The sequence below is a fragment of the Gymnoscopelus braueri genome, assembly GCF_963280865.1.
Source record: "Gymnoscopelus braueri genome assembly, chromosome: 19".
Taxonomy (NCBI): Eukaryota; Metazoa; Chordata; class Actinopteri; order Myctophiformes; family Myctophidae; genus Gymnoscopelus; species Gymnoscopelus braueri.
Window position 1 is genome coordinate 20,916,642 of NC_137621.1, and position 23,671 is coordinate 20,940,312.

At 40.5% G+C, this 23,671-nt stretch overlaps 1 protein-coding gene across 4 annotated transcripts; it reads left to right on the forward strand.

The window, feature by feature from the left end:
* The first annotated feature begins 1,013 nt into the window (after positions 1-1,013).
* On the forward strand, positions 1,014-23,616 carry itpka (inositol-trisphosphate 3-kinase A). 4 transcript variants are annotated; one of them, XM_080414696.1, is made up of 8 exons: positions 1,014-1,563; positions 2,171-2,398; positions 9,058-9,157; positions 9,452-9,665; positions 14,986-15,190; positions 16,651-16,752; positions 18,189-18,260; positions 21,680-23,616. In XM_080414696.1, the coding sequence occupies exons 1-8, from the start codon at positions 1,315-1,317 to the stop codon at positions 21,959-21,961; spliced, it is 1,452 nt and encodes a 483-aa protein (XP_080270822.1). In that variant the 5' UTR covers positions 1,014-1,314; the 3' UTR covers positions 21,962-23,616. The 4 variants fall into 4 exon arrangements, with proteins under 4 accessions (XP_080270822.1, XP_080270820.1, XP_080270821.1 ...); XM_080414694.1 differs by having other exon boundaries at positions 1,014-1,554; positions 2,150-2,398; XM_080414695.1 differs by having other exon boundaries at positions 1,014-1,554; positions 2,150-2,398; positions 9,061-9,157.
* Positions 23,617-23,671: the final 55 nt, after the last annotated feature.

The following is a 23,671-nucleotide window of genomic DNA, read 5'->3' on the forward strand; positions in this document are numbered from 1 at the left end:
ATGTATATATATATATATGTATGTATATGTATATTATACATACATACATACATACATACATACATACATACATACATACATACATACATACATACATACATACATACACACACACACACACACACACACACACACACACACACACACACACACTGATCACACACTGTATTATGCATGTTAGTTTTGGGAAAAGTAGATTTAGAAATACAGCTACAAAATGAGGATAATTTAATTATGTCCTTAATTAAGCAATTAGTGGTTGTACTTTGTTTTTTTCGTTAGTTGTTGTATTAAATGTTGACGCTACATTAAATGTTGACGGCACATCATGTCATTACGGTATTCTTATAAGTTCGACAGTTATGCCCCGCCATAATAATAAGCTTAATCAGCAAGTTTACTTTCTTGTGTCAATCAATGGCACAAGGACCAGGCAGAATGAATGAGGAAGTGTTTTATAACAAAACAACATTTTTTTTTAAAGAAACCGCACCAGGCTTACAGTTGATTTCCTAGTCAGGAAGCGAGACCAATATAATGCGGAAGGTGTGTCTGTCTGTGTATGTGTGTGTGTGCGCGGCGCGCGTGTCAGCGTTGCCATGTCCGCTTATTATAAGAAACTTTGGGCTTTCTTCTGTAAAGTTGCTTGTAAATATTGGTAGTTGCAGTTTGCGTTTTTTTGGGATTGTTTCTAAAGTGTAGGCCTAGCTTGCTTATTTGGGCTTGCCTCCTAAATTGTGCCAGGGACCCCCATACGTGTTGAAATATTTCACTTTTTTCCCCCAAGATCCTTTTAAAAATAGCCGATCTACAAGTTTGTTGATCAGCTATTTTCAGAGATAGCCAATGCATCTTCTAGGTTTAAAGTGCTCATGTGGCCTGTCTGTGCCTATCGCTTCTTTTGGACTTGTTTTCCTAGACCCGGTTGCTTATTTCTCACGCAAAACCTGGCAACTCTGCACACGTGTGCGTGCGTGTGTGCGTGCGTGCGTTTGTGCGCGAGTAGGCTAGGCGATGCCGCCGATGGTGAACCGCGTCAACACAAAAAGCAATAAGACGAGACAGAGGAGAGGAGAGAGGGGTTCCCCAAACCCACCAAACCCACCGGAGTGCGCACAGAACAAGAGAGGACGATGGAGGTCTATCATAGCAGCAGCGCGTCCACCATATCAGTGTTCAAAAACACACCAGTGTGTTCAAACTTTGGAGTGAAATGAACAGATTTGAACAGAACAGATCAAGCGAACTGGGCTCCTCACTCACACGCACGGTCTCTCGTGCGTAACTGCTCCTCCTGTCCCGAAAAAAAAACAAATGCCAAAGGAGATCAGGAGAAAGACCTCCAAGGAGGTCGGGCTCTCTGAAAGGGCAGGGATCAACGAACTTCTTGATCGGCGGCGGATCAAGTCGCCCGGCGCCGAGAATTGCGATGAGCAGCTCGCACAGAAGACGGGACAAGTGTCGTCGTCCGCCGCGCTGCACTCTGCACACTCAACCGGCGGCGGGGGAGCGCTCGTCGTCGGCGGCACAGCGGCCGCCGCGGTCGTGATGGAGGTGCGTCAGGTACAGTCAGTGGTGGACAAAGTACTCACATTTTGTTTTAACTTTAAAGTAAAAGTATCAATACTGCCATGTGCAAATACTCTGTTTACAAGTGAAAGTCCGGAATTCAAAATGTACTTGGAGTAAAAGTACAAAAGTGGTGTCAAAATATACTTAACTTGAGGTACAAAAGTAAAAGTAGCCTACTCATTCTGCAGAATGTCCCATTTCACATGTCTTCAAATGTATAAAATGTATACAAATATTTTGAAATTTGCAAATCTATAAGCTCACAATGCATTGCGATGCCAGTCATGCCACGCATTGTGAGCTTGTAGATCGTCTATTTTCAAATGGCCATAATGTATATAGGTTTGAAGTGGTTAATGTATGTTTTGTAATAATAATCAAAATCTACTTGCAACTAAAGTTGAACCAGTAACTAAAGTTTTCAAATAATTGTAGATGAGTAAAAGTAAAAGTACAATATTTGCCTCTGAGATGTAGTGGAGTAGAAGAAAAAGTACTGAAAACTGGAAATACTCCAGTAAAGTAAAAAATACCTCAAAATTGTACTTAAGTACAGTACTTGAGTAAATGTACTTAGTTACTTTACACCACTGGTCAGGTACCGCAGGTCACCATTACCCCGGAGGGAGGCGGCTGTTCGCGGGAGATGCAGCAGGAGGACCTGGAGGACATGGTGGACGGCCCCCTGCGGAGGAAACTGTCCAACTCCTCCATCTCCTCCACGGGGTCCTCCATAGGGGATCAGTCCGAGGATGACCTGCTCAGTGACAACGAGAGCAAAAGCAAAGGCATCATCGTGTTAGAACATCTGGTGGTCAGTGGTGAAGTGAGTACAACAACAACAGCAACAGCAATACTATGAAAGAAAGGAAACAAAAACGACACCTACGAAATATTGGCTATATTTAAGCCCAAATCACAATAGTTACAGTATTATGATTGCAGGATTCCAGTGGAATTCATTGTGGTTTCCATGACCCTTTTAAGCCATAATGTTTTCAAAACAACACAGAGTGAGATAACACTAATTTCACTCATTATATAACTTCCTCAGTCCAAAGGCTAAATGAGGTCCAGAGAGACATCGGACTTATATTATTATACTATTCATCAAAACCCTCTTGAATAAATAATCCCCTTCCACGCAAACAATTATTTGCTATGGTTTATTTTTCATTGAAAATACAAATAGACCATGCACTTGACTGCAGTCATCATGAGTGATCACTCTCTATTGAAAACAAACTTTATATTTAGTATGGTAGACTGATAAATTAGGTTTCAGCAGTAGCCTATAGCTGCTTGTATCTGATCTGTAGCAAGTCTGAACATTCTGAAAAATACAACTTTTCACATATAGGCTACAGGAATAGAGTAATATTGTTATTGTCTTATTGAGATCATGTGAGATTGAATACTTCTTAAAGGTCATTTCCTCTTGATGATCAGACAAGCTTGAAGCGCTCTGCCACAGAGGAAAGACTAATCTGGAGAAAATCTGATTGTCCACACTGAAATCACATTAACTCTCCTTATATTTGATGGGAGATCAAAACCTCTCATGTCATTCTAATGTCACCTGGGAGTTGTCTGAACTGTGGTGTACAAGACATACAACAGAAAACACTGTAACTATCCATTGTTTATTGTAGATCATATAATGCAGTTTTCTTTTGGTAACACAGTAAACGAGAAAACCAACCAAGAAGGAAATATTATTTACACAAGATTACGGTTTTCTTGACTGTCACAGTCAAGAAAACAGATGTTTGTGGTCTGTTAATTCAGGCTAAACTATAGTGGTTTAAACTATTGATATACACTTTTATATATTCTATATATGTATAAAATGTACAGTATGTTACAAAAAAAATTATCAGCCTCAACCTTTCTGTTGCTGTAGTTTCTGTCATTAAGGTTAGCCATGGGAGAGAGAACTATAGGGCTGTCAGGACAATAAGTAGGTCGGGAGAGGCTTATTGTCGGTATCAGCCGAGTAACAAAATACAACAGAATTGTTGGATCTTTCTTTTATTTTCTTTCCAGTTTGGAAGCCTTGACCTTTAAGTATCTGTCCCCTCCTTCAGTACACATAATGAGGCAGGGGAAGGCTAGCCCTTCATTCTGAGGGTAGAAAACGGTTTGACTTTCTTACCCGATAAAGCTCTCATTCTAAATAAGTCTATTTCATTCATATAACACATTATTACACAATGAGGTGCTTCAGTTGCGCTTAAACTGTTCTTTGCCTAGTCTAGGCAAAGAACAAATTTGTATCTAATTAAATGGAATGGAAAAGAACAGAACAGAATAGTGGGAAAAAAAGCTGGCAGATTCTATCTCTCCTCTCCTCAATTTACCCCCCTCCTCAGTCCTCACTCCCTTTCTTGTTCTCAGTATTTTCGGAGTCTTTACTGAGTTTATATTGTTTTACGCATATCTGAATGTTCTCCTGACCTATTGCCTTCTTCTTGGCTATCAAATAGAATAGCTCAAACCTTTATGTATTTGGAGCAAAGGAGCAAATATTGAGCTGGCTTGGTACCCTGCCCTCTTGTTAACATTATCTGCTCTTTGTCTTCCCTGCAGCCAGAATTAAGTCATGCAAAATTGCAGATATTCATTGGGTGCGTTTGTTTTCATGATCTTGCTGTTTCTCTTCGCCTTCTCCGTAAAAGGTCTGTAGTTGTCAGGTTCCTTTAAACAGACTCAATACACATTGCCTGGAAGTCTGTGAAGTCTCTCTTTCTCTCTCTCCCCCCTCCCCCTCCCCTAGGTTTCACTGTTCACTGATTGTGAGTCTCTAGGCAACTCAGGGTCAATGTGAATGGCCTATGACACAATTTTGGTCTTTTGGAATTACAGCGTGTTAAATACTATACAAATACAGTGGTGGTATGACATTTTAATGGAAAGTTCACCCCACCCATCTACCCACACCCACACACACCCACACACACACATGCACGCACGCACAAACACAGGCATGTATTTCATTGCGTGATAACGTGCTTGTGTGGTCAATAGCTAATTTGAGTCAAACCTTTGACATTTCACTAATAGCTACTTCAGGAAGTCAAGTGTTTGTGTTGTAACACTTGACTGGTGATTCACACTTCAGCAGGCAATACAATAATATAATCTATCTTATCTATCTATCTATCTATCTATCTATCTATCTATCTATCTATCTATCTATCTATCTATCTATCTATCTATCTATCTATCTATCTACAGTACCTACCTACCTACCTACCTACCTACCTACCTACCTACCTACCTACCTACCTACCTACCTACCTACCTACCTACCTACCTACCTACCTACCTACCTACCTACCTACCTACCTACCTACCTACCTACCTACCTACCTAACCTACCTACCTACCTATCTATCTATCTGTCTTATAAACTGTAAAATTCTGAGTGTTTGGTGTGAGTCAAAATTCCTGCTCTAGGCAGCACCTTGTGTGAACACACCCTAACACAATAGACAAGACGTAAGGTAATGTACGAGAAAACAGTTTACATGTGCAATGCAAAGTAAACATACCAACCAAGAAAGAAAGAAACACGATTTACATATAATTGCCTTCAACCGTCATTGTCTGTTAATTTAATAAAACGAAGAATTGGATTGGGCCTCATTCCCTTTGCTGTTCGTAAATAGTGTGTAAACTAGAAAAAGTGCTCCTCGGAGCACAGTTCTCCGTCAGGTCAGGTAGGTTATTGTGGGCCAGCAATGTTCGGATTTCAGACTCATTCATTACTATAGAGAATAGAGATAATGTGTACCGATATGCGTGGTATTTGGACAAAATGTGTAGGACTAATATATTTTAAAAAATGCCTCCTGGTGGCGCTATAATAGGCCAATGTGAAAAGGGTGGCATTTCTTCCTCTGCATTTCACTGCAGTCAGACGCTGCTTTCATGATTTGAGGCATTTTGTTCAAAACAAGCCACTCCTGCAAACTCTAGATGCCAATCTTAGCCAATCAGGATGGAATATAAAGTAAATAATAGCCTACTCTCACGTGTAATGAGAATAAGAAGTTAGTTTACAAAGTTTAATTGTAAATTTGGAATGGATATTACATAAGCCCTTTCTACTGAACAATTGCTCACTCACCTTTGCCGAGGTAAAACGATGATGCTGGAATCCGCCAATATCAGATAATTCTTTATCAGAGCTTTATTGATTACTGAGGGAATATGTCCTTTGGACGAAACCCTCCGCTGTCCTACATCGGAATTGGAAATGGAGTAATGGACACAGCTAGATTTCATCCATACTGTATCCTCATCAGATGGTAAGACTGCGTTCATGTGATGTGGTCAATATTATAAATTAATAGTGCAACATTGGAGTTGGCATGAAAGCACAATAGGCGAAACTGGCTACACTTGCACTAACGGAAAACACGCCGAGGGAATTCAGCTCTAAATGTGTCAACTGAAAATAATAAAAAATTTGTGTCTATAATATGCATACAAGCAATAGATCGTTTGTCATAGTTTTGTGTTTGACAAATGTTGGGCACATAAATATTTAATTTGAGGTTGGCACTATTGTAATTGATTTTGCATGAAGAATACGCAAGCTTTTGGCCCATAGTCATTAACTGAAATAAAAAATAAAAGTTTTGAGTGTTTACAAAACTAACGAAAATCATATAGAAAAGTTATCTTTGTTTAAAAAAAAAAAGGAAAAATAGCATGTGACGCGTTGTGAGCTTGTAGATCTGCAATTTTAGCTATTTTTCTGACCTTGTTGAATCTCTCCCCTGACTAATTAGAAACTAATAACAACTAAACTTAAATTGAAAACCAAAAGTCAAAAGGAAATCAAAAGTCAAAAATGATGAAAAATGCAAGACTATAATAACCTTGGCCCTGACAGAGAGAATAACCTGGCTATGAAATATGAATAACTGACACGTGCCAGTGTCAGGGAGCTGCATGGATATTATGCTTACATAGAACCTTTTTAGATATTCCATACCATTTTGTCTGTACATAAGACACCCATCTGTGGGATAGATTATAATCTGAGGGAGATGCATTATACTATATGCACAATACCGATACTCATCGATAATGTAATGAAAATATTGATGAGTAATTACATTTTTTGTCTACCTGAGTTAATAGAGTTAATGGTTACACGACAGCCTTTATGGAAATGTAACACCACCTACACACCTAGATATTGTGGGTAAACATCGCAGGCCTGACCACGATAGCAGTAAGTGGAGCATATCGCCTGACATTTCGGAGAGAACTGGCTTCTGCTGAGTTCTGTTATTTGTTCAGCCCGTGAACAGTCAAGCAGTATATCAAACACTGTGCTGAGTGTTCTCTGACTAAGACCAGAGACCCACATTTTACTTCCTGTTTCAATCACAACATGTGCAGAATAAAATGACCTTCCAGCATTTGTCATTGCCTCTCTGAGGCCCCAGAACCTCTCAGAACAGGAATAGTGTTCAAGGACGGACCAGTTCTCCTTAACTAACCCTTTTCATTATTATTATTGTCATATAACAAAGACACTGAATTTTTGTTTGTTTTTAAAGATATTTATTTGGCTTCTTCAGCCTTTATTGATAGTATACAGTATACAGACAGGAAATGGGTAGAGAGAGACGGGAGGTCCACTAGGCAGTCCAGGCCAGTGAATGGAATTTCTATTAAAGAATAATAATGGTCTTAAGGGCGCGCTCCCACCGCACTTTTATTTTACCTCTGGGGCAGAATCTGCCAATGCTTTGTCAATGTAAATGTGTGGATTCACGCAAGAGCGGATCTTTCCGCCTGTCGCGCAGACCTTGCGTTTATCTGCTCTACACGACATATAACTGCTGGAGGCAGGAGCTGATTTTCCCCCTCTGTCCAATCGGGTGAGTCAAAGGCGGACCGTCCCAAGACTCAGGAAGCACCATGGTGCTCAAGGCAGAAGGCGGAGCGGGCTACGGGGATGGTCCTGAAAGTGAGTGACAGGCGCGTCACTCCCGTTTTTTAGAATCCGCTGGCTGCAAAAAACTGTGGCCGCGCACAACCTGCGTTTAACGCTAGCCGACCATGTTTTGGTGGGAGCGCGCCCTAAAGGTGAAAGTTGTTTTCTGCAGAGATGTAGTCCGTTTGTTTTTTGGCTGGGAATTAAAGGAATGCATTAAACATCATCACCAGCTCAGTAGCCTTGTGGTTAGAGTGTCCACCCTGAGACTGGGAAGTTGCGGTTCAATCCCCGGCAGCGTCATATCAAATGGTACCCTATATGCCTCCCTGCTTGGCATTCAACATTAAGGGTTTGACTTGGGGGAAGGCCCTGCGACATACTAGCGTCATATCCAGCGGGTGTACTTGTACATCAAGCTGCCTCATCCTAATGAAACAGGAGATAGGCTCCTGTCCTATGGGCCATATGGCTCGGGAACCGTTAGCTCCCAAGGCTACTTACTTATTCAGTATCATCTCCCACTTAGTGTGAAGCAATCATCATCAGTCAACATCATTTTTGAAAGTGTGTGTATGTGTGTGTGTGTGTGTGTGTGTGTGTGTGTGTGTGTGTGTGTGTGTGTGTGTGTGTGTGTGTGTGTGTGTGTGTGTGTGTGTGTGTGTGTGTGTGTGTGTGTGTGTGCGCGCGTGTGTGTGTGTGAGAGAGAGAGAGAGAGAGGGGAGAGAGAGAGAGAGAGACAGACAGAGGGAGATGGAGAGAGGGAAAAGGGGACAGGAATCATAAAAGCAATAAAGGAACATATCATTGAATGATTTGGAGTCATAGTGGCAACAGCAGCAAGTGTACACAACCTGTTTAACCCATAAAACTAAGTATTATGGTCAAGGTGATCCAAGCAAAGATCATGAACTGTGTGAGGTTCACATTCCGTCAGCAATGTAGAGCATGTGCTCTGTGCCAAAGTACCATTTCATTTACACATAAAAATAAGAATTCTCCCTAAGGCTAGGGTATCTGAGTGTGTCTTCTTATCTTGATGTTGATCTGTGATCTGGAAAATTAGCTTGAGGCTGGCGACTGCATCAAAGTCAGTACTTAGAGTGTTCATATGAAGTTCTTTAGAAACGACCTGAATTACTGCCTTGATAGAATGGATTGTCAAGGCATGTATTTATATTACAGTTGGAAATGCTTATATGAGCTGTTAAGTTTTTTTTTAATGACTTTAAGTGAGACAGAACAGAGATCAAACCATATTATTGTCCTGAGCAGAGATTTACATCTGCTCTTCATCTGGAGGGTTTACATAATTTCATCAGTTAACCACTTGAACCCAAACATCCATATTCTGCTAGGGAACATTAGCCAAAATATGAGCTGAGCTTGTATATCAGCTATTTTTGGCTAACAGGTCCAGTTTACTAGGTCTAGAGAGTGGTTAAAGTGGTTAAAGCAGCAAAATGTATTGAAGGATTTTACTTTGTATTTGACTATTCTACTCTGTGTTACTGTCATACGATCAGCAGAGCAAACCCTGGTGGAAACTAAAGACCATTGTCCATTGGCCCTCTGTAGCCTCTCAGAGGAGAAGACTGAACTGGGTCCAACTAGCCGGCCATAAAGGTATGAACCTGTTAACACAATGAATTGGGTGTTGTATATCAGTGTTTCCCCAACACTGATATACAACCCAATTTTATGGGTCGCAAGTAAATGTCCAATTTTAGTTTTTTACATTTCCTGTTTAAAAAAAAAATCCAAAACATTTACAACAATTTAAAAATGTCTTTGCCTAACATTTCTCAAAATAATTTCATACATGATTGTTTTTAAGGTAGAATCAAATCTAATTTCATACTGTACTTTTTCCAGGTTTGCATGTTTGAAATTCTCTGTATTTCTCTGTCTTTCCTCCAGGAAATTTCAAGGCAGCAGACGAAGGCAACATTTTAAAAAGGTTCTGTGAAAACGAAAAGCAGTGTTTTGAGAGATTGAGGGGTGATGCACTACTTCCGTTCGTGCCAGGCTACCTTGGCGTTGTGGAAAGAGACGGAGAGGCGTTCATTCACATGACTGACCTACTGGTGAACTTTGACCATCCCAATGTCATGGACTGTAAGATGGGAGTGAGGTAAGAATTACACTAACTGGAGGAACTTACGTTATAGCAATAGCAATTCACTGAAAATATATCAAAATCGACATTTACCTTTAACCGACTTAATATTGCTCGTGTAGGTTAATCAATGAATTGAGAGCAGTTGTTTGTTTTTTTTGGGGGGGGGGGTTCTTTTCTTTTTCTTAGACATCGATGAATCGACACGAAAAGGTTGTAACACATTTTTTCTAATCGACTAAAACGATTAGTCTGATTAAAGGTATATTTTTTGGTTAAAACAAAAAGTATTTTGTTAAAAGGTTAAAATACTATATTCTGATAGTAATCATTGCTATAGAGTGTTTTTTCAGTAACAGGAGTCTCCCTGTCTCTCCAGCTCTTTAATAAACAGAAAATACGTTTTCCGGTAGGTGTCAAAATCTCAGCCAATCAGGAGAAAGTACCAATTTTTAAGCTTAATTTTGTGTTCCTGTTCCAATTTTGTCTGCTCATTTCTTAGTGTCATCACTTCCAATTTCACTTGTTTAATCTATATCCTGATTGAGTTCTCTATCCTGGTTGGATAAAATTGGAAATGAAACTGAAACTGAAACGAAAATGCATTTTCTGTTTAATAAAGAGCTGGAGAGACGTGGAGACTCCTTTTACTGAACAAACACTATAGTAATGAGTACTATCAGAATATATAGCTATTTAACACTTATTTTAACCAAAGCAAATCACTTACCCTACCTTTAACAATGTAAACCAGTATTACACTTTGTTGTACAAGCATATTGAAAATAGCCGATCTATAAGCTCACAACATGTTGCATCGCGATGCGTTGTGAGCTTGTAGATATAATAGAAATAATTGATTTTAAGTCAAATCGCCCAGCCCCACTACGGTAGGCTTTATCCAACAATCATAAATTCCTACAGTAAATCTAATAAACTCAGTTTGGAAAGCTGTGGTATGGTTTGTCTGATTTATGGACAGCTATTTATTTGTATTATTGGGAGAGATTTATTATTTTAGGGAGAGGCAATTCCAGACAGAATGCTCTGGCAAGTTTGAACCCTTCCTAAACCACATCAACATTAGGTAACAGAATTTATGACTGACATGGATTCATATTGTGGAGCCACTGTGCTCAGTGTATGACACTTGTTTACATGAAAGCAAAGCATTAGGAAAGCTGTGACTCACTGTCTTTGTAAATTTCAGTGCTCTGTGAAGGCTTTTTATTTTTTGCATTCCATTTTAAACAACTTTTTTTAAATAATGAATCAGCATTTTTGTAGTAACTTTTAGATCCTGGTAAAAAAAAATCTGGAAACCTTGTATGTCCAAAACCGGGTTCCAATAGATCCAATGTAGTTATTTAGTCACAAGCTCTGACACTGCTCTTAAATACACTGCTAAAGCCGTGTATTTGCATTACATCATATTGTTCATTAATATGCCGTCTAATTAAACAAATAAAGTAAAGTATAAAAACCCAGACAGGCTTAACCACTTTCAACCTGGCATACCTATTTTGGGCATGTCATTATAGGCAAACATCTTTGAAAATAGCAAAGATAGGAGATGTAATTTTGCGTGACACTGTCATACAACAAATTATAAAATAGGGCATTCATTTATGGAAGGAAAAAAACAAAACAAAAATGTGAAATATGAAGATACAAGGTTTCTCTGCCTGACAGCGACAATGAGCATGTTTAGCGTCTTGACATGACACGCATTTTGTGTGAATCTTCAATTGAATGTGCTTGACTGCTTGAGGCAAATGCACTATTGAACTAGACAGGTCTAGAGTTGAAGAGCTGTGTGTGTACTCCGCTGAAGTGAGCACCTGTTGTTACTGCAGGCTGGAACGTCTGGGCTTCCTGCCACAGCAGGCGGGGAAACTCATTGTGTCGTTCTCACACGCGCGCGCACACACACACACACACACACACACACACACACACACACACACACACACACACACACACACACACACACACACACGTACCAAGATACCTACGAGTGCACACATACACACAAATACCGACTTGCACAATACTGAGACATATATTTCCGTTTTACACACACACACACACACACACACACACACACACACACACACACACACACACACACACACACACACACACACACACACACACACACACACACACACACACACACACACACCAGCATGATCTACTCATGTCTACGTACTGTACAGTATGTACTATACGTTCTTTCTCAGACAAAGTATTCGCAGTGTTTGTGTGCGTCAAACGGAAATGTCTCAGCATTGTGCATGTCTGCATGTGCCTGTATGTGTGCACTTATGTATGCACCTATGTGTGTGTGCACTGCATGTGTACATGCATGTGAACAACACAATTGATTTCACACACACACACACACACACACACACACACACACACACACACACACACACACACACACACACACACACACACACACACACACACACACACACACACACACACACACACAAAATGGGGTATGACACAGGGTGTCCCTGGAGACTTCCCTTTGACACAAACACTCACGAACAACCACAAAGTCACACACTGTTACGTGCACTAACGTGCACCCAGGCTTTCAGACTACGTGTGCTGGAGTCTCCTCTCAGCTTCCGTCTTCAACACAGAGGAAGTTTCGCTCACTTAGCGAAACTGAAATTTACATATGCACTTAACCGCTGTTTCACAAATACTTAACACTTACACAGTGTCCGCGTGTCAACACTTTTTTTTGTTGAAAATACGTTCTTTTTGCTGAGTGACACACTTCACACTTCACACTTCAACAGCTATTTTCTCCAAACGTTTGCCTGTTTTCGCTGTTTTCAACAACAAACTGTAAACTAAAACTACAAACTTCAGCATTATTTCAAGTGGCTCTCTCATTACTGACAAATTGATTGTAGTAAACTGTTTAAAAAGTGTTTTCACTACCATTGCTGTTGGTTGACAAACTTCCCTCGCATTCAGCTCTATGGTGGTATAGAACATATCCACGCTCACTATGAAAATGTAGGGGTTCAAAAAGACAAGTTCTCATTTAAATCTGTAAAAACAACATCCCCACCAGATTCCTCAGAGACGCAGCCGTCTCTATTGCTTCCATGGTAGCCCACATTACAAATGTATCCATCAGTCAGTGTCACGTCCCACAAGAATTCAAGCTGGCGAGAGTAATCCCTCTGTATAAAAAAGGAAACAAATTAGAAGCTGGCAACTACCGCCCTGTTTCCATCCTTTGTTCATCCCACTCCACTGACAAATGCCTACTGTATTTTACCGACTACATCAAACGTGATGTAGACTCGGGCAAATACTGCGGCATGGTCATGCTGGACCTCCAAATGGCATTAGACACGGTCAATCATTCAATTCTACTGAATAAGCTGAAGGCGATTGGTTTTGATAACACATCTGTTAACTGGATGAAATCCTACCTTGAGGGAAGAGAACAAGTGGTTGATGTCAATGGAACCATGTTCTCGTCCCTCCCAGTGCACTGGGGTTCCCCACGGAAGCATACTAGGGCCGTTACTGTTCCTATGCATTAACGACATGAAATCAGCCTGTAACTGCAATTTGTTCTTGTTCGCTGGCGACTCAGCACTCCTGGTCTCGGGCGAGGACAAAATGTAAGTTGAGGAAGCCCTCAGTCCTGAACTCAGCAAAATCCGTACAGGCTTTCCGATATCAAACTGGCATTACCCTTGGTAAAACAGAATCCATTATTTTTCGGTCCAAACAGTCCCTTTAGTAATGTAAATGCAAATTATTTCAAGGTCAGAGTTGACGATATAGTAATCTCAAGCAAAGAAGAGGTTACCTATTTGGGCTGTATTCTTGACAACAAACTGACGGGTGAAAAAAAATTGCATCAAAAGTGATCAAGAAAGTAAATCAAAGAAAGAAGATTTTGGGGCAGAATTTCCTCTTTTGTCAACAAAAGTGCTCTCAAGACTATTGCTGGAGCCCTCATCCAATGCCATTTTGACTATGCTTGCACCTCTTGGTTCTTCAACATCTCGATGTCACTAAAAACTAAGCTTCCGACCTCCCAAAACAAACTGATTAGAACACTTCTGGGCCTAAAGCCCACGACCCACCTAATTTAAACCACTTTGCTTGTCTGGGATGGCTCAGGGTAGATTGGTATTTAAGATAGTCAAAGGGGCAGTGCCCTCATACATGACTAACTACTTCTCCTAAGTGAGTGACACCCACAGCCACAATACTAGAGGCAGCGACAACGATCTGGTACCACCCAAATATAGAACAAACTTGGGGAAATTCTCATTCTACTACTCTGCCACCAAAATGTGGAATATGCCCCGACACCATCCATTAAAAGATGTGAATCACTGGTTTCTTTAAAAACTGTCCTGAAAAATCATCTATCAGGAGACCACAAGGGGAGGTAAAAGCAAATTCCCATAGAAAGGAGGCACCATTCACTGCCGCTGCTTTTACATATAGTGTTTTATATGTGTTGATGGACATGTATTGTGTTATTTCTTTAATGCTATGTTGATGAATTGAATACATAGGATCACAATGGAAACAAGTCCCCAATACCTTTTTGTGTTATCCTTTTAGCCTTAATGTGTGACTGTACCACGTGCCGTTTACATTTCTGACTAATAAAGTATTCAATCAATCAATAAAAAAAAATGTTCTCCTATTATGACGCTACTGGAGGGTTCATGTCGTTAAATAATCGAGAAAGAAATGTCCTCTTAGCAGTGGTGGAAAGTAACTAAGTACATTTACTTAAGTACTGTAATTAAGTACCATTTTGAGGTATTTGTACTTTACTTGAGTATTCCCAATTTCCAATACTTTTACTTCCACTCCACTACATCTCAGAGGCAAATATTGTACTTTTACTCCACTACAATTATTTGAAAACTTTAGTTACTAGTTACTTTTCAGATATAAATTATGATATTATGAAACATACATTAACCACTTTAGCCCTATTTTGTACGTAGAATATTTGAAAATAGCCGATCTACAAGCTCACAACGCGTCGCATCGCGAGATCTGCTATTTTCAAACATGTTAGTACTTTTACTTTTGGTACTTTAAGTACATTTTGATACCAATACTTTTGTACTTTCACTCAAGTAAATTTTGAATTCCGGACTTTAACTTGTAACAGAGTACTTCTAAATTGTAGCATTGATACTTTTACTTAAGTAAAACATTTGTGTACTTTTTCCACCACTGCCTCTTAGTCAAGTGAAGTTGAACATAAATAGTTACGCTTCTCCAGCTGAAGGATTGAATTTATCCCGGGGCATTTCAGGACATACCTGGAGGAGGAGCTTGTGCGTGCGCGCGAGCGGCCCAAGCTGAGGAAGGACCTGTATGAGAAGATGGTGGAGGTGGACAGCGAGGCTCCCACTGCCCAGGAGCACATGCAGAGGGCCGTCACCAAACCGCGCTATATGCAGTGGAGGGAGACCCTGAGCTCCACACACACGCTGGGCTTCAGGATAGAAGGCATCAAGGTCAGGGTTGCCAGATCTGCTTATTATAATTTCCCCGCAAGATTTTATTTGAAAAAAGCAGATCTACAAGCTCACAATGCGTCACATCGCGACGCGTTGTGAGCTTGTAGATCTGCTTTTTTCAAATAGCTGATGTATATGTTAAAGTGCTCATGTGGCCCATAGTCGCTTCTTTTGGGCTGGTTTTCCTAGACCTGGTTGCTTGTTTCTCTCACAGAATCTGGCAACACTGATCAAGGTATACTATAGAGCATCGCAGTTCCCGCCCACTTCCTGGTTTTTCGTGGTGCCTGAAGGAAAAGCTCAATGCATTTTTCCCATTGACATTTCCAAAAATATTTATATCAATTAATTTAAGCCTCGAATCAAGCCATCCAGGGTCCTGGTGAATCATGACCATAAAACGTTTGATTCTGTGAAAAAACTTTTTTGAAAACGGCAAAACAGAGGGTATTTATTAAATATAGTATATCATATCATTAAATATAAAATAAAAAAAATCACAGAAAAAAACGTAAGTTTTTTGTTAAAAGGTTAAAGCACTATATTCTGATAATAATCATTGCTATAGACTAGAGTTTGTTCAGTAACAGCGGTTTCCCTGTCTCTCCAGCTCTTTGATAGACAGAAAATACATTTTCATGTAGGTGACAACATTTGTGTTCCAGCTTGTAGATTTTTGAAACATCGTGAAAATTTGTGCAAATCTTTGAATATATAATTTTAAAGCGAACATTTTTAACTCAAATCTTTGCTTCTGGGGGTCTCTGAGATCGGGGTCCACGGCCAAATACATATAATGTTGAGGGTTCTTGACATGAAAAAGCTTGAGCACCACTGATATAGCAACATACATTTTTCAGATTTATTTTAGAATCGGCCTCAGGTCTTAACACATTCCATGCCAGAGTTTAATCTCATAATGTACTCACCAGTGCCAGCGTTTTATTGTTGTTTTTTTGTTTTTATCATGTCGCCACAGACCTCGCTAAATAAGTTAAAAGTGCGCGTTCATTTGGTTCTAAACACACAGCGGATCCGTGAGAAACGTCCAGCGAAAACAGTTTCCAAATGCGAGCCGCCATCTTGAAGCTACAGCCGATACACGCTAAACAGTGATCAGCGAGGAGAAAAACAACAACCAGAGAAAATCGAGTTTTAAACAGGATCCCAGACAGGAAGCGGATACGATCGAAAAAACCGGAACCCGAATAATTCCGTTTCCGACCGAAAACCGGAAACGGAAATGGATCAAAAAAAATCGGAAAGTGCACCTTGGGCGATTAACATGGGAATCGGCGGTTCGCGTAGATCTACGCGACTGGCACGCTGCGGCTTTAAATAGGTTCGCGTAGATCTACGCGATTGGCATTCAATGTGTTAATGGGTTAAAATATACTGTGCGCATGCACATTTATTCCATGCATCCCATTCATTAAATCTTATCTTTCTCCCCCCAGATGTGTGATGGTACCTGTCGAACAGACTTTAAAAAGACCAGGTCGAAGGAGGACGTCGCCAAAGTGTTCACGGTTTTTGTTGGAGGGAATATAAACATTATAGTAGGTGACAGACATCAAGCCATAGCACACATCTCACATGCTCGGTCTCTCACTCACTCACTCACAGTACAGGTTTTGCAATTGACTTGACCCATATCATATCATATCATCCCATCCCATATCTACTTACATTTACTATAATAATGCCTATCCCTATCCTTATGAAGCTGTTCTAAAAATCAACTTGGGGGAATCAATATCATCCCCAATTAGACACGCTGTCCTCAGTCTACTAGTTTGAAAATATATACACAAGCTCATTTAACGGTGCAACATATCGCACACCATCTACGAACACTCCTGTTCCTTTGGCTCTCACATCCGTATACTGTACATGTACATGACGCTAGACAAACACTTGCACTGTGCTAACATTATTAAATCCTTCTCCCATTATGTAAACATCTGACTGTGTTTTTACAAAAAGTCAAATGACTGTTACAGTGTTTGAATTGTGTGTGCACTGCAAACTATTTAGAGATCTTTGACGCACGTTAGTCAGTTCCAGTAAATATTCCCCTATCGGATTTTCTGATTAATGATGGGAGGTGCCCAAAAAATGCAGCTCTATTACAATTGTATCTGCATGGGTGGGTACGAATGGTTGCATAACTCGGTGTGATAGGCAAAGGTTTAGGAGATTATATAATGTTTTGTTTGTTTAATTAACTTGAAAAAGCCTACACAGTAAAGGAATAAGTCTTGTGAATATTTACATTGATTTACCACCAGTGCAATGACACTTTGGTAGAGGTTTTTTGATTGTGTGTACCTTGCCGTGATGTAACTCCAAATATTGGAGAGATATCTTGCTCCGTTGCTACATGGATATTAGAAAAATCCTAAATAGTTCAACACAATGTTGACTTACAATACATCGCACGGTGAAACAGGTCTCAGTCACTCTTTAAGCACATAAACGAACACAAACAAAGCAGAATCTGCCAATATATAGCATCACAAAATTCAGTACCATTCTTTGTTTTTTATGAAAAATGTGAACTTCATGTTGATTTTATTATTTGTATTAGAAGAAGATCCGGATCGTTTTTTTCAAACTTCAATGCAAATTAAACATTTTCTTTAAACAATACATACGATAAAATTGAAAAAAGCATAACTTTGTTTTGTGATGTTATACAGTATATTGGCAGAATGGTCTTTGTTTGCATTTGTTTATGTACTAAAAGAGTGACTTTGAGAGCTGTGCAATGTAAGTTAGTGAAGTTAGTGAACTATTTTGAGCATCAATATCGATATTGCGGTAACTACACTAACCTCTACAAAAGTGTTATTGAGTTTTAAACCCTAAATACTTTGTGGTACATCAAATAGTGAATGTTCACCTACTTTTGTCGAATGTTTGCCTATTATGACATGCCCAGAAAAGGGAGGATAGGGTTCATGTGTTTTAACATCTTTACTTTGTCACACAGGACTCCTACCTGAGTAAACTGGCTGAGATCCAAAGGGCCCTACAGATGTCTGAGTTCTTCAAGAGACACGAGGTAAGCAACAAATGCACCCTACATTTTTACACTCTCTGAGTTACAGACTGTAGCCAGGTTGATGCCACCAGCCACCTCTGTGGCTTCTGGCTTGGATCCTCTGACACAGGGACATAGGTAGATGTTCCAAATGCATTTATTGTAGAGAGTGGCAAGATGGTACACGGCAGAGCAGATGTATTTGCTGCCATGACAGAGGCTCTTAAGGCAGGTACAGACTGCAGGATATTTGGTCCGATAATGCTGTCGGCGACCTTTTTTGGCGCTCGCCGACAAAACCTCCCAATCTGACGCAGATCGGCCTTTGATCGGCGAGATAATGCTCGCTGTGTGTGAAAGGCTCTGCGACACGATCTAGCCGCGATTATCCGCTCTGCGATGGCTTTCCGACCGTTTTCAGATAACTACCCTGTTAGATATTCAGCTATGTCGCCGACTAGACATCTCACAGAATCATACAGTATGAAAGGGGTCAGCGAGGAGATCAGCGCCACAGCCAATGAGAGCACATTACAGCCACCGTGGCTGACCACAACAAACAGATCCCCCGCATTACTGTCCAGTCCTGTATTAAGTTAAACATTATTATAAAACAGAATGAGAGTGAGCGAGCGTGATCGAAGGGGGCTGTTTATTTGAGACTATTGCACAGAGAGAGAGAGAGAGAGAGAGAGAGAGAGAGAGAGAGAGAGAGAGAGACACAGAGAGCGAGCGATCTGTATGTATGTGTGTGTGTGTATGTGTTTGTCTGTGAGTGTTGCCAGATTTTGCGAGAGAAATAAGCAACCAGGTTTGTGAAAACAAGCCCAACAAGCGACTATGCATGAAGCCTATATACAAATACATTGGATACTTGAAAATAGACGATCTACAAGCTCACGTTGTAGATAGGCTATTTTTAAAGAAGAAATCTTGGGGGGGGGGGGAATTGAAATATTTTCCAAATCCACGCAGATCTTGTATGGGGGTCTATGGCACAACATATTTTCAGAAGGGGGAGGTCTGTGCCTCTGCGGACAAATATTAATTTGGGGGTCCTTGCCATGAACATTTTTGAGAACAACTGGTTCAAACAACATTAGGAAACAAGGCCAAAAAAGCAACTTTACAGAAAAACAATCCCAAAGTCGCTTATAATAAGCGGACATGGCAACTCTGTCACTGACTGCTTCTGCGCACTTGACGTGCGAGAGAGAGAGAGAGAGAGAGAGAGAGAGAGAGAGAGAGAGAGAGAGAGAGAGAGAGAGACACAGAGAGCGAGCGATCTGTATGTATGTGTGTGTGTGTGTATGTGTTTGTCTGTGAGTGTTGCCAGATTTTGCGAGAGAAATAAGCAACCAGGTTTGTGAAAACAAGCCCAACAAGCGACTATGCATGAAGCCTATATACAAATACATTGGATACTTGAAAATAGACGATCTACAAGCTCACGTTGTAGATAGGCTATTTTTAAAGAAGAAATCTTGGGGGGGGGGGGAATTGAAATATTTTCCAAATCCACGCAGATCTTGTATGGGGGTCTATGGCACAACATATTTTCAGAAGGGGGAGGTCTGCGCCTCTGCGGACAAATATTAATTTGGGGGTCCTTGCCATGAACATTTTTGAGAACAACTGGTTCAAACAACATTAGGAAACAAGGCCAAAAAAGCAACTTTACAGAAAAACAATCCCAAAGTCGCTTATAATAAGCGGACATGGCAACTCTGTCACTGACTGCTTCTGCGCACTTGACGTGCGAGAGAGAGAGAGAGAGAGAGAGAGAGAGAGAGAGAGAGAGAGAGAGAGAGAGAGAGAGAGAGAGAGAGAGAGAGAGAGAGGGAGATCGAGGGGCATATCACGGGATACGTCGATTAAAATGAATTGGAATAAACACAAATGTATGTTTTGGGTCTGACTCTGGAGATAGCATCCTAGTGAACTATCCTACAGTGTGTAATCCCTGGTCGGGGATCAATCTATAGTGTGAAAACCACAACGATATATGACAGCCGATTTCAAGAAATAAACTCCTGCAGTGTGTAATGCTTAACGATCAGATGACCCCCCGACCACTTAAAGGTCCTGCAGTCTGTACCTGCCCTTACCCAGCTCAGAGCCCAATTAGTTTGGACTCAGGCCAGGTGTGACTGTTTAAATCAGCCATCACCCACACCACACAAACTCTTAAGGGTCTATTTTTCCCATGCTGAGAATCACCACTATAGAATATATATGTTGCTGCCTATACTGAATAACGGTGACAGAGGTTGGTGCCTGTCAGTTCAGTAGACTAGAAGAAAGCTCCCTTTAGCCGTTTGGCCCTTCCTACCTGAAAGCAGAAGTCATTACAGAATTGGTTATGAATGTACAATGTGATATTAAAATTACATGTGTATAGACGTGTGTGAATTAATCACTTTCAGTCAACTACAGCAGTTCCTTGTAAACAATGTTGTCAGTTATTTCCTCTGTATCACCTGCAATAAAAACATTCATGCAGCTGGTTCTCTGTCCCCTAGAGCTGGCCATGATGCAGGTAGATGCCAACTCTTTCATTCTCTTGCCCCTGACCTTTGTTGATGGTGATTGAGAACAATCTTCACTCTGTTACCATCTGGGTATAAAGGTCCCAGGTTGGCAGCTCAGTCCTGGTGATGTGCTGTGCTGTTTTAACCGCCCTCTGTAGAGCCTTGGCTTGCAGTCGTGAGTAGAGCATCTTCCATACCAAGCAGTTAGCCATTGTTTCATCACCGTAAGAACGGTACCCACATGATGTGACCAGCACAGGTCCTTGCTGATGTGAAACCAGAGGAAGATGAAGCTGCTCACTTTTCACTGCGGCCCTGTTGATGTGAATGTGGGCATGTGCTCCCTGTAGATGGCACACGCATGCATCAGGGCTGGCCCCCTAGTGGCCATGATCTGCGTCAATAATGGACTGTTTATGCAAAGTGTACAGAAAATGTATAGGGTAAAAAGTAGCCAGCTAAAAGACCAGACCCATGAGCTATATTTGTGCCACGTTTTTTGGCCGTTGGTCTGCTGTGGAAACACAAATGCACTAGCACACACACTAACAAACACCATGGTTTTCCAATTATAGTTTTGGGATGGGATGGGATGAATAGTGTTGAAGTTGACACAGTTAAGTCAAGATGTATTAAAACATTGTTTGGATTTAAGGAAAAGTACAACAAACAATTAAACAACACAATTCTCTTAACTCATTTATTACATTTATTAGTGATTGTGAGAAGAACTCTTTTTATTTTATAAATCTGTTCTATTCTTTATTTCTCTTGAAATGCCTTTTTATGCCTTCTGTAAAGCACTTTGAAATGTCTTTGTGTATGAAATAAATAAACTCGCCTAGAAAGATAAATGGCGTCTTAAAGAAATTGTTCTAATTTAATTAATTCCCCTGGTTCACTCCCCAGGTCATTGGCAGCTCTCTGCTCTTCATACATGATCACACAGGCCGTGCACAAGTCTGGCTCATTGACTTTGGCAAGACCACGGTACTGCCAGAAGGCCAAGTGTTAAACCACGGTATCGCTTGGCAAGAGGGCAACCGGGAGGACGGCTACCTCTGGGGGCTGGAGAACCTCATCAACACACTTGGAACCGTTAGCACTGCAGAGACTGGGGAAGGAACGTGCACCTTGGCAACCAGCGGAACCAGTCTGACTAGAGACAGATTGTCATTGTCACGGACATGAGGACATGATAAAAGTCAAACTATTCTGAAGTACACTGAAAGTATGAATGAATGATGTCACCTACCGGAGTCAAATGCCTGATTTATACTTAGTTGCGTGCCCCGTCCCGCACCACAAATAACTGATCTACAAGCCCACAACGCGGGACACCACCGCACAACTAAGTAAAAGTCACTCTTAACTTTAAAGTTAAGATGAAACGGCATTTCAAGCGTATCTTAATGTCCGTATTGTGACATATTTCTGTGTGTAACAGGATAGGTAGGCGGGACATACAGCACGGTAATGTTGGGAGGAATTTGATTCGAATGTTGAAAAGTCATAAACATTACAGTGAAGAGATTCATTGGCGGATGCCATGATTTTGGTTGAAATTGGTTGGTCTAAGCTTACCTATGCACACCTCATATTTAGTTTTTCAGGAAAAAATTATGTTTGGATTTTAACATAATTTTACATACAAATATATGCGGTACATATCATTTTACATAATGGGTGCACAATATGACTTGGGATGTAATCTAAAAGGGCTGAAAAGACATTTCTCATTTCATCTTGACTTCTGCATTCAGCATGAGTCTGCTAAATCATCAACAACTATGCTGTATCACTGTTACTGTAAATAGTGGCTACACTGCACTATTTTATATTCACCACTGCTGATGACACTCAATGTATTTCAATATATATTTTGATGTATTTTACAATCACTGATTGACATTGTATTTCTTCAATCAAAATGACATACGTGTAGCAACTAGAAAGGGGCGCTCCGCGGAGCGCATTTCTACGCCAGGCTGGATGACCTACCTAGAGCTGTGTAAGTCGTGTGTTGCAGTTGTCAGGACCTGAAGGAGCTGTGGAGGGAAATAGCTTTTCTACGACATACAGTTAAACTTTTCGGGTCCCCCTATGGGCAGAAGTGAAAGCACTTTTAGCAGTGCACTCTATAGAGGCCCCTCAATATGCGATTCCAAATTCGGGTTGATTGAATGATTCATGATATATGCAGTTCTTTGTAAGAAATAGACTCATTCCACTATGTTTGGAAGCCATTTAGAGGTAAACATCAGCCGTTTGATGCTAATTGTCACATGAATCCCAAGATCGTGTGAGGATATTGCAAGCGACCCCCCAAATAATTGCCAAAACATTACGATGTTATTGATAACATTAATATAAAACATTGGATGTAAAAACAACAATGCTATCGTATTTTTATCTTTAAAACCTTTAAAAAAAAGTTTTCATCGTGATACAGATGAATAGGAACTTGAAGTATACTACATTAGTTCACTTGATCTAAGCCTGAACAGAAAAGATTGATTAATCATCAAATGAATCCATGCTCTGGCCCACCCAACTGACCACTGCCGTGTTAAGTGGTTCGATGGGTGGGCTGCGAACGCTTTTGAGACTTTCAAGTGGGCCCTGATCCAGAAAATGTTGGGAACCACTGTGATGGAGTAATGTGGAATGATTCTTTTCATGATATCAAATATGAAGTATGTCAGGGTTGTCCTGTTAATTAACTTAATGAGACAGTTTATGAAAGTTAAAAAAAAAACACTATTAAAACACTATTAGTAGTAATTTCCCAATAAGTTATCAATGGGTGTTGGTTGGGATTATCAAGCAATAAAACATGTATACTATTCTGTTTAATTAATGTCCTCCAGCGGGATCAATAAAGGTATCCATCCATCTACT